General features: G+C 40.8%; 1 protein-coding gene across 3 annotated transcripts in view; it reads left to right on the top strand.

Moving 5' to 3' along the window:
• Nucleotides 1–16,230, top strand: part of slc27a6 (solute carrier family 27 member 6) — a 143,157-nt gene extending 126,927 nt beyond the window's left edge. Inside the window, exons 7-9 of one of the 3 annotated variants that reach the window (XM_050052688.1) lie at nt 9,350–9,447; nt 9,740–9,870; nt 15,754–16,230. In XM_050052688.1, the coding sequence (XP_049908645.1) occupies nt 9,350–9,447; nt 9,740–9,870; nt 15,754–15,930 (406 nt within the window). In that variant the 3' untranslated portion in view covers nt 15,931–16,230. Of the gene's footprint in view, nt 1–2,886; nt 3,479–9,349; nt 9,448–9,739; nt 9,871–15,753 lie in introns of those variants that run through there. The other 2 variants (XM_050052687.1, XM_050052689.1) reach the window with 2 other exon arrangements.
• Nucleotides 16,231–16,241: the final 11 nt, after the last annotated feature.

Below are 16,241 nucleotides of genomic sequence, written 5' to 3'. Positions count from 1 at the left end.
TCGGCAAAGGAGAAGTGCTCACTAACACAGATTTAGACAGATTTGTGAACAATATTTGTGAGAAATGGTCTTTCGTGTATATAGAAAATGTTTTAGATCTTTGAGTTCAGCTCATGAAAAATGGGAGCAAAAACAAAAGTGTTGCGTTTATATTTTTGTTCAGTGTATATTACGCAAAGCTTACTATAGTAGTGCAAGAGGTCAATTGATGATTTATTAGGGGTCCAAGGGTCCTGGGAAACCTATTGTTTTTGTTCAGGTTTTTATTACTATTATACATCTTACTATTTTTCCGTAAGTAAAAGTGGTGCTGCAGGCTACACCGTGCAATTTGGAGGGTTGGTCCAGACGCCTATACGGGCCTCAGACGCAAAAAATTACACATGTGCACCTACAGGGGGCGCTACAATCAAGTCCAACACGTTTTGGCATGTAACTACCCCACACCATATGTCGTACGTTCAAAAGCCTTGTATCTATAGATTCCCTGAAAGAAGCTGCATCACGTGGCCATGGTCCTGCCCACTTCCGCCTAACTTTTTTCACGCCAAAAATTGCAAAAACTGCAAAACCTTCTTTTTCGAACTCCTCCTAGAGATTTTTTCCGAACTGCATGAAACTTGGCACCTAGACTCACAAGATGGACCTGATCCAAAGTTATCAAAAGAATTTTGCCTGGTCAAAAAATTTGCAAATTATTGACGAACAATTTTTTGTAGCTAGCTATCAAAACACAAACTGTTCCGTATCTTTGTCAAATTAAAACCTCAAACCCAAGGCTTAGATAATTAGTTATTATGTGACTGTGAGGGTGTGAACAGAATTTGGTAAACACTGGCCACTAGGGGGCGCTATAAACATGGGAAGTTTATATCACCTAAACGGCTACCCTGATTTTTATGAAATTTGGTGGGTATGATGTAGGGTCATTCCTGAGGCCATATATTGAAGGTGGTCATGACTGGTTGAAGTGGGCGTGGTTTATTACAAGACAAACAACAAACATTTATTTCAGCTGAACTATTGTACTGAGGACTGTGAAATTTATAGAGTACATGTAGACTAGGACACAGCCTGCCATACCTAAAATTATGCAGATACTCCACTAGGTGGTGCTATAACAGACACAAAAATGTTTTTTCCTGTAACTTCCACATTTTAGATCACATATTCATAAACCCCGCCCACTTCCGCTGTACATTATCTTCGCTAAGTCGCTACACATCCAAAACCGACTTTTTCAAACTCCTCCTACAGATTTTGTCCAAACGGCCTGAAACTTGGCATGTAGACTCTCGAGATAGACCTGATCTAAAGTTATCAAAAGAATTTTGCCCGGTCAAAAAATGTGTGAATTATTAACAACAACAAAAAATTTTGGTAGCTAAAATACACATATTGTTGCAAATTTTTGTCAGACTAAATTACATCAAAATGACACTTAGCACGCTTGTTTCAGAGGTCGTTCTGAGACTCGGTGCCAAAATTGGCGCAAATTGGCCACTAGTGGACGCTGTAAACCCTGAAATATCACGTTTCGTAAAAGTTGATCGGATTTGTACAAAACATGATGTGGGTTCAGTCCTGTGGCCAGCCGCAAAGTTTGGTAATGATTGGTCAAAGTGGGCGTGACTCATTGCAATAAATGCATTCAGCCTTTGGTACTTTAATTGCACTTCCCATTACAGTGATTACTGCAGCTCAGACGTTGGCCTGTGTCCTGACGCTCGCCCCGAGCCCGTCGTCCTTTGGGGCTGACTTTCGTGGGCTCCATGGGGCGTGGAGGCCGAGTTGCGTGGGGAAGCTTGGACCCCGTTAATAACTGCTTGCCGTTCTAGTTTTTTTTTTTATTATTATTTTGTACTGTTTGACATTGCGTATAAGGGACCCCACGATTTAACTGGCTGTGAATGCGAAGCTTACGTTCTACGCCAAAATTCTTAATTATTATTATAATGCCATGTAGGCTTGTGCCGATTTCTGGTTTAACCGGTTCGGTCCGGTTTAAGAGCTCCACCCGGTTTAATTTACGTCAACCAGATAAACCGGGGAAAAAAAGGAAAAAAAAAAAAAAAAAAGCTTTTCACATCAGCGGCATTCAAGGGACTATATTCAACTTATCTTGCATTGTAACATTCATTATGACAACTTAATAAGGTTTATATTTGTTTATAAATGAAGTGGAGGAGCCTACAAGTGTTTTGTTTAGTTTGTCTCAGAAGCTGCAGAGGGACTCCGCAGCTCTGCTCAGCTGTCTGCTGCTGCTGCGAGAGATCAAATTTCATTGGGGGCGGGGAAAAGTGCGAGGGAGTCAGCAGTCATTCAGTTTGTTGCCCTAACCAAAGATACTGGATTACTGCTTACTATACAGTATATACTATACTGTACTATTACTACTATTATTACTGGTTTATCCACCGTCTTTGCCCTAACGTCTTGGTGTCCTTCTGCTTCTTCTTCTTCTTGTGTAACCTTGTGTGTATTGGCGGTTAATACAGCATTACCGCCACCTAGTGGATTGGAAGCGCATTACACCTATAATGAGCATTTATTGGGAAAAATGGCTCAAATGCGACCCCCAGTGGTAAAATTAGGTATATAATTCGATATATCGGTTTGGTTAGATATTTGGCTTTAAATCAAACCGGTTGGAAAACTTTCAAACCGGCACAAGCCTAATGCCATGTTTTTCACCGTGTAAATCCTTCCACATTTTTCAACGTAGAAACTTCATTCAAATGCCAAAATATACAGCTCCATTAGGAATGGATTGCTTGTATTTTTCTTATTGATTTTTGGTTTTTATACATATATGTATATATATATACTTTAATTATTCCCAAGGGGAAATTAAATTTTTTCACTCTTGTTGTCAATTACACACAGGTCCGAACACACACATGCACAAACAGGACCTATCATGCACTGTGGAGAGATGTCAGAGTGAGGGGGCTGCCTTGGTCAGGAGCCCCGAGCGGTTGGGAGGGGTTCGGTGCCTTGCTCAAGGGCACCTCGGCAGTGCCCAGGAGGTGAACTGACACCTCTCAAGCTACCAGTCCACGCTCCATATTTGGTCCAGACTGGGACTTGAACAGGCAACCCTCCGGTTCCCAACCCAAGTCCCTATTGACTGAGCTACAGTGGTGACTTGATGGCTGGAGTGTGGAGCAGCTTCAAAATCTTCTCAATAATTTCCCTTTAACTCACTTTCACAGCCACAATTTTCACTCTACATACACATTTTATACATCAAAACATAGGAAACTTTGTGCTGGTCATAGAAATGTTACTATGGAATCAAACACACCTACATATTTGCCTCCCTGAGCCTCCAAGTGAGGGAAGAGTCAATCATTTTTTTCCTGTTCACTCCTATGTAAACTGAGATGGAAAATTTCTGGAAAACAGCTTATGATAAAGTTTTCTAACCTGCAACCATGATCACATTTTTGACTCTACAAACAAAAAAAGGTATTTACGCGTTCAGGAGAATCTCCTCTCTCACAGTATTGGCATAAAAAGAAGTTGTTTGAGAAGTCTGATCTTCAATAAAACAGCTTTCTGCTCTTAGTATCTGTCTGCCCCTCTTCCCTGTGCTCTCCCTCATTAAATACTTTGGCAACCGCTACTGACACACAAACACAGACATATGGGTGTGGGGGTGTTTCTGACTCTCAAATGCAGAGATGACAGCAGCTCCATTTTAAAGTCCATGTAAACATTATATATCAGCGTTTTCTATATATCATATACTAACTACTACAGCCTTTACTATAAATACTACTGTTGCTACTTTTGTGATTATGACTGTTAAACACATTGTAATGTACTGTGATATTATACACGCACATAGTGCTCAATACTTGTAGTACATGTAGTATGCAGCATAAATTCATTTAATTACATCCCTTAGCACTTTTCAACTATTGCTACTACTTCACCTTCTTACACATTTAAGCACTTTTCAACTATTGCTACTACTTCACCTTCTTACACATTTAAGTCAGCATTGCAGTGTTGCATCAGCTTTTCAACAACCCTCACAATATTCCGCTTTATGAGTATCATTCAACTTTTCAATGGCATTCATACTAATTAGACCCCTTTCCACTTTTTCAACTATTCTTACCACTTAACCTTGTTCTTACACATTAAAGCTAGCACTGCAGTGTAGTGTAGGTTTTTAAAAAACACCTTCAAATATTTCACATCCTTTAACTATTAATGTTATTATTCAACATTTAAAGCCAGCATTGCAGTGTAGCGTCAGCTTTTCAAACAACCTTAAAATATTCCACATCATTTATACATAAATGGTATTATTCAACATTTAAAGTGAGTATTGCAGTGTACCATCCGCTATTCAGCATGGAGCATGCAGACCTACAATTTCTTTAGAAATTGCATTCTCTAGTTTACCTTGTCCTTGGCTGCAGTATTATTTGCAGCAGTTTGATGACATTTAGGTGTTTTAAGGTGTTTGTGGATGTGCTGCATAGGTTTCATCACCAGGGGTCTGTTTCACAAAGCAGGTTCAACAAACTCTGAGTCTAATCCTGAACTCTGAGTTGATCTACTCTGAGATAGGAAACTCTGAGTTTCCGGTTCTAGAACAGCTGATTTGAATCAGTTTAATCAACTCAGAGTAGTTTCACCTGGAGTTAAGTGCGTGCACCACAACTATAAAAAGCCAGCATCAATGGAGCCCCGATTCGGCGAGTCACCATGGCAACGGGGAAGAGGAGGGCTGCGTTTTTCACCCCACTAGAATTAGAAATCTTAATGCGCTCATACGGCGAGTTTGCACACGTTTTCAAAAAGAAGTGCAACACCGCTGCAGCTGCAAAAGAGAGGGAGACGGCGTGGGAGAACATTGCTGCATGGGTCAATGCGTAAGTTTAAATGTAGTCCTTTGCAATCACAATAATATTACAGGGCAAAACTGCTTGAATGGTAGCCTATTAATTTATTTCATTTAGGTGCAATCCCGCAGGGGAGAAGCGCACTTGGCAGCAGTTTAGGATGAAATATATAAACATTGTTCAAACAGGTAAGACCTCGGCATAATCTCATGGGGGTACCTCATTTTGATCATGTTTTACATTGTAAAGTAAATATTAAGTGGCTGTTTGACTGTGCAGTTGTTTTATCCCCAACATAATGCTGTTTTCACACACATAAATGTCTTTTCATCTATATCATGTTCTGTTAAATAATTAAGCCTATTTAAACTAACACAGACTTCTACTCAGCCAACAGAAAGAAGGCAGATGCCCGTAAAACGAGCACACTTTTCTGACCGCCCTGCATACAGTTGCCTAAAGCCCTTTTCACACAGAGCACGCAAAGCACAGACCTCCGCCAACGAACCCATTCATTGTGTATGTGCTACCGCGGCACAAGAGCGCACCGCTCTGCCGCCGAGCTGAGCGGCGCGCGAGAGGGCGCATACCGCGGCGTCTGCGCCCCGCCAGCCTGCGCTCGAATTGAACATTTTTTAATTTCACCGCAACGCGCTGTGACGACACCTCGGCGCGTCCAATAGCAGAGAAGAGCCTGAAGTAGACCCGGAAGCGGTCACCATGGAGCTGTAGCTCCTGAATGAGCCTCTACTCCCCCAAATCCTGTCTTGCGCGCCTTGCTCTCCGCTTGCTCTGCGCCCTACCCCGCGGTGGGTGCCGCGAAAATCGCGCTCTGTGTGAAAGAGGCTTTACTCAAGTGCTCAGCATCTCCGACATTGTACAAAAAACTTCCATTTGCAAAGAAACGCAGTGCAACACACAATATCTGCTGGGATGTGAGAGCATGACTACGATTGGTAATGTTGCAAATGTAAGGACGGATTAGGTTGTGTATGTAGATGATGGACTGTGACGTGAAACGGTACAGCTCAAAAAGATAATTGTGTGGAAATGCTAAAACATCTATGCGCGGTCTGATAACCATCTCCCGACGAATATTTAATTCTCTGCGCAGTAATGCTGCACCTTCATCCACGGGATCGTTATCAAAAGGACATGCCATGTTAGTGAAAAAAGTCGCCACCTACTGTGCCTAATGGACTTCTAATATACTGACTCTGATTTTTTTAATGATTTTTTTAAATGACAGACGGCAGAACTAGGCTACGCCAAAACTCGCCTGCTGACTGAATGAATGAGGAAATCAAATGGAGTGTGTGGCTCTGAAAGAGGGCGGAGACAGAGAGAAACTCGAGGTTCATTGAGAAAAACCTGGTCCCGACCAGGTTAGGTTCATAGAGTCTGTTACTACGGTAACTGACCGAGAGCTTAAGTTACCTCTCTCTCTGAAACAGGCTAGAGTTACCCCTCTTTCTCTGGTTTGAGTTACCTCCCTTTTTGAAACGGAAAACTCAGAGTTTCCCTCATTTCAGGGTTAACAGACTCTGAGTTTTCACTAAACCTGCTTTGTGAAACGGACCCCAGGTGATGCCTGTGAGTGTGTAGCAAGTTTAACAAACTGGAGTGTGTAGAGAAATTCCTGTTTGGTTGTTTATATGCTTCCGTATTATGTTTTTTGTTGTTGTCCATTGTCCACTTGGACAGAAGAATAAACAGATTAGAATTCTGTGGTCGAAGGTCAAAGGTCAAGGTCAGTGTGACCTCACAAAATATGTTTTTGGCCATAACTCTGGAATTTATTTGCTAATTATGACAAAACGTCATACAAATGTCTAATCGGATACAATAATGAAGTGATGACATTTTATTTCCACAAGGTCAAAGGTCAGCTTCACTGCGACATCATAATGATTTGCATAAAACACTTTTCTGGCCATTACTCAAAGAACAGAATGGGAAATATTTGGTGAGATACTGACTTGGTTACACTAATCCTGGGTGTCCACCTTGAAACTGTGCTGATTGTATTGATCTTCTGCGCTGCCGGGCAAGACTGTATGGCTGCAGCCTGGAGCCTCCCGTCTCATGGCTCTCGTATCATGACCTCTCGTCTGGTGATAAAGAAGCCACGCCCCCCAAGCTTCTAAATTTCACAATAAAAGCTCGCGCCTGACACTATAATTGTTTTAAACATAATATTGTATTTTGTAAAGCTCGCGTCCGACACTATAGTTGTCTTAAACATAATATTGTATTTTGTAAAGCTCGCGCCTGACACTATAGTTGTTTTAAACGTAATATTGTATTTTGTAATGTATTTTAGGAATCCTGGTAGATTTTCTTGGTAGAAAAGTTGTTTTAAACATATGACTGCAGCCTGGAACCTCTCGTCTCACGACCTCTCCCGTGTTAAACATATGACTGCAGCCTGGAACCTCTCGTCTCACGACCTCTCCCGTGTTAAACATATGACTGCAGCCTGGAGCCTCTCGTCTCATGACTTCTCCTGTGTTAAACATGACTGCAGCCTGGAACCTCTCGTCTCATGACTTCTCTTGTGTTAAACATATGACTGCAGCCTGGAACCTCTCGTCTCATGACTTCTCCTGTGTTAAACATATGACTGCAGCCTGGAGCCTCTCGTCTCATGACCTCTCCGATTGTATTTTAGGAATCCTGGTTGAAAAGTTGTTTTATACATAGTATTGAATCCTCTTCGATGTACTGTTGCTTTGTGTTGCTTTTACATGTTGTCCTTTCATAAAATCATTTTATTTTTTATGTAAAGCACTTTGAGTTGCATTTTGTCTGAAATGTGCTATACAAATAAACTTGCCTCGCCTTGCCTCAGTGTTATTGTGTGTCTCAGCTTGCAGGCTCTGTAGATATCTGCCTGGCACTGCTGCTTGTCCTGTTCATGTGTTAGTTGACACACACATATGCACACATACATGCACGCACATTCACACTACAGGATAAGCACTTGTCGTAACAATTTCCCTGTGATGTGTGAAACGAATATATAATACATATATAAAATATATAAATAAAACGAGTCTTTTAAAGAATGCAGCTTTTTTTATTTCTTTAGTCAAAACATCCAGACTGCAGCTGGCAGAACTGGCTGCAAAATCCAGGGTGGGGATCCTCAGAATGAATCCCCCGGAGCTCTCCCAACTTCCCACGTCCAACATAACCTGTGGGTATAGCAATAACAAAACAAAAGCATATTCATGTGCATGGTGTTAAAAATTGTTTTTTTTGTTGCAGACACAAAGTCATTTTACCTAGTAACATTTGAACATTTGAATTCTGTTAAAAGCACAGTGTGAATACCTGGCATGCAGCTCTTAAATGTGCAGTTGCACTGAGTGCAGTTTTGTACAGAGTACATAACGTTAGGTATTAGCTAAAAAAAAAACGGTAAACGCTAACGTTTCTTCAAATAAAGAAGAAACGTTAGTAGTATCATCTTACGTTTCAAATGCAACGTTACAAACTATCCGGATGGTTAAAATTGTAAAGTTAAGAGTTAACCGTTTTATTTTTTTAAATGGATAGTAAAAAAACTGGTCTCTTTGGGAATTTACCTGTAACGCCGCTGCCATCTTCTTCTTCTTCTTCTTCTTCTTCTTCTCCTCTCGGTTTGATTTATTGGTGGCAAGAGTGTCAAGAAATCGCGAATTTGCATTTTTGACCCTGTAGACTTGCTGTTGTACACGCCCAAGTCATGACACGAGAGGTCATGAGACGAGAGCCATGAGACGAGAGGCTCCAGTCTGCAGCCATACCCGTCTCCTGCCGGGGGACAGATGGGTGTGAAGCATCCATGTTTTTACAGACATGGATGTAAACTGTAAGAGAAACTTGACTGGTGCATGGGGCAGAGGAGCAGTAATTCTATTTTTTTTTCCTTTTGCATGACAATGTATTACAGTTACTTGATCCTACCTTGCCTTAGGTGTGAGCCAGAGGCAGAGACAGAGCGGGAGATCAGACACATGTTCCAGTTAAACATAATAAACTAATTCCTTCTGGCATTTATAACAGCAAAGATGAGCTTCACAGTAGATGTGTGTAAGAATCAGTATAGATGTGTTCAAATCAATCATGGTCAAAAAACTGTCTGCTGTCCTAGCTGCCGGCTGCCAATTCTAAACTCCCCCTTGCTAAGGGCTTCATTTCCTTTTAATAGAGGTTTCACATCCTGTTGGCATCTATCGAGTAGCCTGGCCGGCAGGGGGCAACGATGCATAAATGAAACTCAGTAAAAATACTAAATTGACTCTAACACAGTATCAGTAAGAAGTTATTATTATATGGGCAGCCAAGAAGTTGTAAAGGCAGGTTTCACAGAGGGAACAGATGCTGTTTTTTGTAAAATACAGAAATTAAGTCACAACGAGGAAAAACATGTGTTTCTGGCTTCAACACTTGCACTCTTAATCATGTTGATTGAAATCATCATCTTGTTTCCCTGCTTTCAGGTGGAAGGGTGAAAATGTAGCAACAACAGAGATAACAGAGACTCTTGGGCAGGTGGATTTTATCCAAGAGGTTAATGTGTATGGAGTGGAAGTACAAGGTATGTTTAAGAAGTGTTTGTTTGCATCTCTTCCTCTGCTATCAGAATACTACTCATCTCAATTAGCAACAAAATTACAAAGCCTGTGAAAACTTGCAGTATAGATGTTTTCAGTGTAATCGTCCCCTAATGATGTACCACGTGTAATAGCTTAATTATAGCAATTATTTACAGCTAAGAGAGCCCAAGCTGGGACCCCATGCTGTTTGATGTAACATTGCTGATAATGAACAGCCCAGCAGTGAATATCACTGAGCTGGAGAGTGATGACCTTGAACCATGTTGTCCACAGGGCACGAAGGCAGAGCAGGTATGGCTGCCATGATTACAAGACCAGGCTGCATGTTTGATGGGAAGAAACTTTTTGAGCATGTGGTGAGGGACATACCAGCTTATGCTCGTCCACTCTTCATAAGGCGTCAGGTAATGAGCAGAGACACGCTGACACTGCATCATGATTTTGTTAATGAGCATTCTTCATAATGAGGACTGTAAATTCATTCAGGACGGAACCATGGAACCAAAGGTCTTACTGTGACAACACTGATCTCAGGTTGGGAAATGTGTAATTGCACAACAGTACAATAAACTCATATAAATGTGGAACTATTACTGTTAAATTCAAAAATACTTTGTTTGCCTAGCAAGTTTGAAAAAATAAACCACACAATTTATTCCCACACATAAAAACAGTCTAAAAGATAAGGTCACTCAAAAAACTAAATGGCATTATTATCTCCTCACCTTCATTCCTAGTGGCCCACTAGGAAGTGAAAATGCATGACACAGGAGTCGGTTGCAGTCTTTGAAGAAAAAAAAAAAAAAAAAAGTAGCTGCAAGAAAATAACGTTAACGTTTCTTTATTTTGCTCTCTTTTATGATAACTATTCCTATTCCACTGTGTCCTAATGTGTGTGGACATGTAACTAGACTTTGGCCTGGCTGTAGCTCAGGTAGGAGAGGTCTCCCAGGACTAGAAAGTATGAGGATTTGATTCTCATTGACTCTTTTACTGGGTTCAGACTACGTTATATCAGCCTGATTGTAGCCCAATGCGACTTCGTACTGTGTTGGCTTGGATTTTGAATGACAATGAGTGTCATACGCGATAATCCATCGTTTTATCTCAGACGACAACCAACGCCACATCTGGGATGCCTCATGACGTCCCGACAGAAAGTCTAGCATGTTTGATTTTCTTTTTGTCTTCCACGACTTCTCCTGTCACATCCATCACTTTGACCAATAGAAACACAGACTGATCTGCTGCCACAGACGATGCAACAACACCCCAGACTTTTTGATATTTCCTCTAGTGACTACCACACAGAGTAAAAAGGACAAAATGATGGCATGAAATACCAGAGGCACAACCCAGTGAGTACTGCCATTAGAGGCACCATCGAGAGCGTCTTGACCAGCTGCATCACGGTTTGGTACCACGCCTGCATAGGGTCTGGCCGCAAGACCCTCCAGTGCATCATGAGAACAGCTGAAAAGATCATCGGTGCCTCTCTCCACCCCTCCAAGACATTTACATCACCCGCCTCACCCACAAAGCCCTCTGCATTGCTGGTGACTCCACTCACCCATCACACACCCTCTTCAGCCTTCTGCCATCGGGGAGGAGACTACCGAGCCTCTGGGCCAGGACCAGCAGACTGAGGGACAGCTTCATACACCAAGCTGTCAGGACACTCAACTCCCTCCCTGCTCTGCCCCCCTGCCTCCTGCTTCCCCCCGCACACACAAGTTCCTGACCCCCCCTCAATTCTCAGAACACTGTAAGCACACCACCACTTTAGCCAGAATGAATAAGCTACTTCTGTCTCTGCACTACTGTTACATTTCTTTTTGCACTTTTCTTTTATTGTCACACCAAAGACTCTGTTGGGATTCACAGGACCACAGATGATTTGTCATTTGATAAAATCTAAACTGGACATGTAAAGGCTTTCTTCTCTGCATGCTCTTTGTTCTCCAAACAAAGACAGCTATTTGAGACCCATGTCCAGGATGTCTCACCTCTCACCTCAGTGAGACTCAAGTCTCAAAACTTGATTGGACAAGACTTTTACAGTGACATGTGACTCTGTGATGTCACAGGCATCTGTAGAAGGTCTGCTCCCTTCAAACAATTTTCCCTCTTACTCTAGAGCTGCTGAACAGCTCACATCTCTTCTCTGCTGTGCCTGGAACAGCCCAGAGGCCCAGACCCTTGCTCCATTGCCCCAAACCACTAAAGGGAGGGCAAATGATCATAGACTCTCTTGCAAGCACAAGGTTTGCAACTACCTTTCCAGCAACAAAGAGAACCAAGTGAGTTGGCACCCAGCGTCTAACTCTGCTAAACCCTGAGCGACCAGCTTTCAATTTTGGAACCAAGGACACAACAAAGACTGCACCTGGAACCACAGCTCTTTCCCGCCTTCTTCTGCCGGCTAACAAAGCAGTACACCACCAGGTGACTCTTTCTTCCATCCGTTCAAGGATCGGTAAAGTAACAACTGGGCATAGCTTCATCACAGCTTTACAGCCCCCCCGGGAATGGTGCCCCACGAGGTGATTTAATGTTAATTAAGTCACATTATTTAACATAATAATTAATTTCAATTGTCCGTATGTCCAGTGCATATGTGATATTGACAAATACAATTGACTTGACTTGATTTGACTTGATTAGCATCAGACTAGCAAAGAATGTTAATTCTTCATAATGTAGAAGGATAAAGGAATAAAATTCACAAACAGTGGCGGGGCTTTTGCTTACCATAGCTGCAGAGGGTACCAGCTTTATTTGAAACAGACTACATTAGAAACAGGTCTTTATTTCCAGACTCAGGTCTCTCTTTCTACCTCTGTATTTTTCTATTTTTTGTTTTAAATCCACTCTTGTTTGTCCTGGTAAATTTAATGCATCGTACCGTCATTTCAAACTCAACACGTCCTGTATCCATTTATTTCCAAAAAGGCTTTTATTGTGAAAGATTTGTAGGAACTTGTTTTAGAGGATTCAGTGACTTGCATAGTTTGCATGTGGTACTTCAAATGTAGCTCCTCCCATCTGGTGGCACTTTTTGCATTACCACAATAACTTTTAGGCTAGGACATGAACAGCTACAGTGACTTAATATATTAGTATTAATAATAAATATAGAACAAGTCACGGCAAGATTTTATGACTCCACAATTGCCTAATCTGACATAGTGACTGTTGGAACAGACAAAAATGTTGTGTTGTGCAGTCTGAACCCAGCATTACACAGGTCAGCATGGTGGTGCAGTGGTTAGCACTGGCCGACTGGGGCCCTTCTGCATGGAGTGTGCATATTCTCTCCATGTCAGAGTGGCTTTTCTCTGGGTTGGCCGGCTTCCTTGGTGAGCGTGAATGGTTGTCTGTCTCTATGTGTCAGCCCTGTGATAGTCTGGCGATCTGTCAAGGGTGTACCCTGCCTCTCGCCCAATGTCAGATGGGATGGCTTGTGCCCTTAACAGAATAATCGATTGGATCGTTATCGTTATGGATAATGAATGAATCGATGATTCTTGCACACTGATCCCCAAATTGCCTCCAATGAATCAGTGTGCAGGGTTGGAACAACTAGTCAGATAATCTACTTAAAAAGGGTTCTATGGTGAGATTATATGCTGCATAAACAGCGCAAAACAATGGCAGCAGTGCTAACAGAACTGATGGTGTTAACCAGGGGGAAACAGGAGGGTGGGCGCTACCTTTCCACAATGCAGCTACCCTGATAACAGCATACTATATATATGACATATATATGACATAACTATATGACCCTAAGGGCAAAGTGGCAGCAATGAGCTAGCCATCTGGGATACACACAGCAACTAACTAGTATGCTTGCTCTATGGGCCTAACACTGTGGAAGATCCAGGTAATTTTACAACCAGGAAATCAAACTTTTTTGGCTTTATGCACCACTGAGCAACTTGCAAAATGAATCTTAATCTGCGAAGTAGCTTAAGCTGTCAGATACATGTGGTGGACTCAGAACAATTTCCCTCTGAATTGTTGTACAGTAAAACTATTAAGTAGATTAAAATTAAAATAAAAATATTAGTACAACTTTTGGGTACTTGTACTTTACTGAAGTACAGCAATAAAGTAAATATACATAAATGTATTTTAAATGTATTCTTAAAGATATTTTAATTATGCCTCTGCGCCAACAACAGCTGTGGCTTGAGGCATTTTGTTTTCGGATTGTCCACCCATCTGTCCCATTCTCATAAAAGCAGTACTCATGAATGCCAATAAGGAATTTTTAAAAATTTGACACAGACGTTCACTTAGACTCAATAATGAACTGATTAGATTTGGAGGTCAAAGGTCAAGGTCAGTGTGACCTTGCATCCCACTCATTCTTGTGATCACAATATCTCAGAAACACTTTCAGGGAATTTCTTCAAATTTTACACAAACATCCACTTGAACTGAAGAATAAACTAATTAGAATTTGGCAGTCGCAGGTCAGAGTAACCTCACAAAACATTTTTTTGGCCATAACTCAAGAATTCTTATGCTATTTACGAGAAAACCTTACACAAATGTCGAATAGTATGCTGTATAATGATGAAGTGATGACGTTTTATATCCAAAGGGTCAACTTCACCATGACATCATAATGTTCTACATAAAACACTTTTGTGGCCTTTATTCAATGTCATGTCTGAGGAGCGAAAGGGGTAATATTTGGTCAGATACTGCATTGGTGACTCTAATCTTGGGTGCCCACCTTGAAACTGTGCTGATTGTATCGATCTTATGTGCTGTTGGGGGACAGATGGGTGTGAAGCATCCATATTTTCACTGACATGGATGGAAACTGTAAGAGAAACTTGACTGGAGTGCGGAGGCATACAACAACAGGGTGGTAATTCTAGTTCATCCTTTTTTTTAGCCAGGAAGGTCCCATTGAGGTACAAGATTTCTTCCTCCAGCGAAGTGGCAAAATCAGCATAATCAGTTTCAAAAACTATGTAGAATAGTAAAATACATACAATATATAAAAAAAAGCGACACAAGTTAACAGTTATCGGCCATATGAGTTGTTATTCGTTGGCATGTTGGATATAGGCAAAAAATCCAATATTGTGCATTCCTAATAATTTTCTTTTCTTTTTTTGTTCTTTTTGAGCTCAGCATTGTTCATCTTAAGGAACAAAAAAATACTACTTTTAATTGGTAGAAAAACTGTCCTCACATTTACCTTTTTCCTAATCAGTGTTGCTTAAAATGTATAAATCTTTAACACATTTTTTTTTCTGTACATGACATCAGTGTGCCTTTTTAAAGCAAAATACAAATAAAATTTGGTGGAGAATAATATTAGATTCACAACTACACCATACAAATAAGGGCAAGGCTATCAAGGTTAGGGATAGGAAGATTTATAAGTACAACATGGACACACTTGTGATGGGTAGTAAAAGAGGGAAGTTCATTAGGCAAACACATTGGTCAAATCCAAAGTATGAAGGAGCTGTTCCCTCTGTCAAGTTGAGTGTTAGTATGCTGTAGCAGGAGAGCCTTGTGTCTTTAGTGTGTTACGTTTAACTGGCATTCGTTATTTAACTAATTAGAAACATACAGTTCATGTTCAATTCAAATCAGTTTTTCATTCTCTATATACAACAGCATACAGTGAATGAAATGTCGTTACTCACGAATCCAGGTGCAGTTCTGGATGATTATTATATTATTTCAATGAAATTTAACTTGGCTCCTTCAGTTAATAGTTACTGGCTTAATCTCACTGGTTATTAAAAATAAAACTGGATCAGTCATTAAGGTGGCATGACATTTATTTTAGCTACAGTCACTGCTCTAGACAAGGTGAAGGAAAAAGTTATTCTACTGTTGATGTCTACAACTGCAACTACTGATTATTTGCATTAATCATTTATTAAATCATCAGTTATTTTCTCAGTCAATTAAACTCCCAGAATTCAGTGTTTCCAACCAAAGTCTATCATTTAAAAAATATTTTCAAACGATTGACCAATTATTAGAATTGTTGTTGATTAATGTTTTGCTGATCAACTTATCATTTCAGCTCTATTGTAGTCAGTGTATGCCCAACAGAAAGGCCTGTTTTACCAGCAGGCTCCAATGGCATGCACAATTGTGAGCTAGTCAGCAATAATAGATCACCTTAAGTAGCTAATGTAGATATTGTATTACTGTAGTTTCCAACTAAAGAACCAACACTAAACTCACTAAATTCCTTGTGAAACCTGCTGATAGTCTAAAATCACACTGATTGTTTTTTCCCTCAGGAGGTCATGGAAATGACGAGCACCTTCAAGCATCAGAAGTTTCACCTGGTACAGAGCGGCTTCAACCCCTCAACAATCTCTGATCTTCTATATGTGTTGGACTACCAGCTGACGAGCTACATTCCTTTAACAGACAGCATCTACCAGAGCATCCTCTCTGGAGAACGCAAGCTATAGACCTCCAAAGAATGGATGTGATGATGATACAGTTTGAAACAATGCACAAAGCAGAGTAGAAATAAACACGGCTTATCGAAGCACGTTATATTCAGTGGAATAATGACGATTTGCTATGGTCTAAATGAAAAGCCATTGTCTAGTTAGTGAATTATAGGATCACGAAGAGTTGATAGTATACATGTGAATGGTGATGTCCTGATGAGATTTCTTTGTTAAACAAAAGATCGAAGGAACGTGAATGTATCACCATGAAACAACAACTTCTAAATTAACTTGGTAACACTACATAATACGGCCCGCGACTTAGA

Source organism: Epinephelus moara, chromosome 9 (assembly GCF_006386435.1).
Source record: "Epinephelus moara isolate mb chromosome 9, YSFRI_EMoa_1.0, whole genome shotgun sequence".
NCBI classification, from domain to species: Eukaryota; Metazoa; Chordata; class Actinopteri; order Perciformes; family Serranidae; genus Epinephelus; species Epinephelus moara.
Note: the sequence above shows the minus strand (reverse complement) of the source record. Positions and strands in the feature narration are given on the sequence as shown.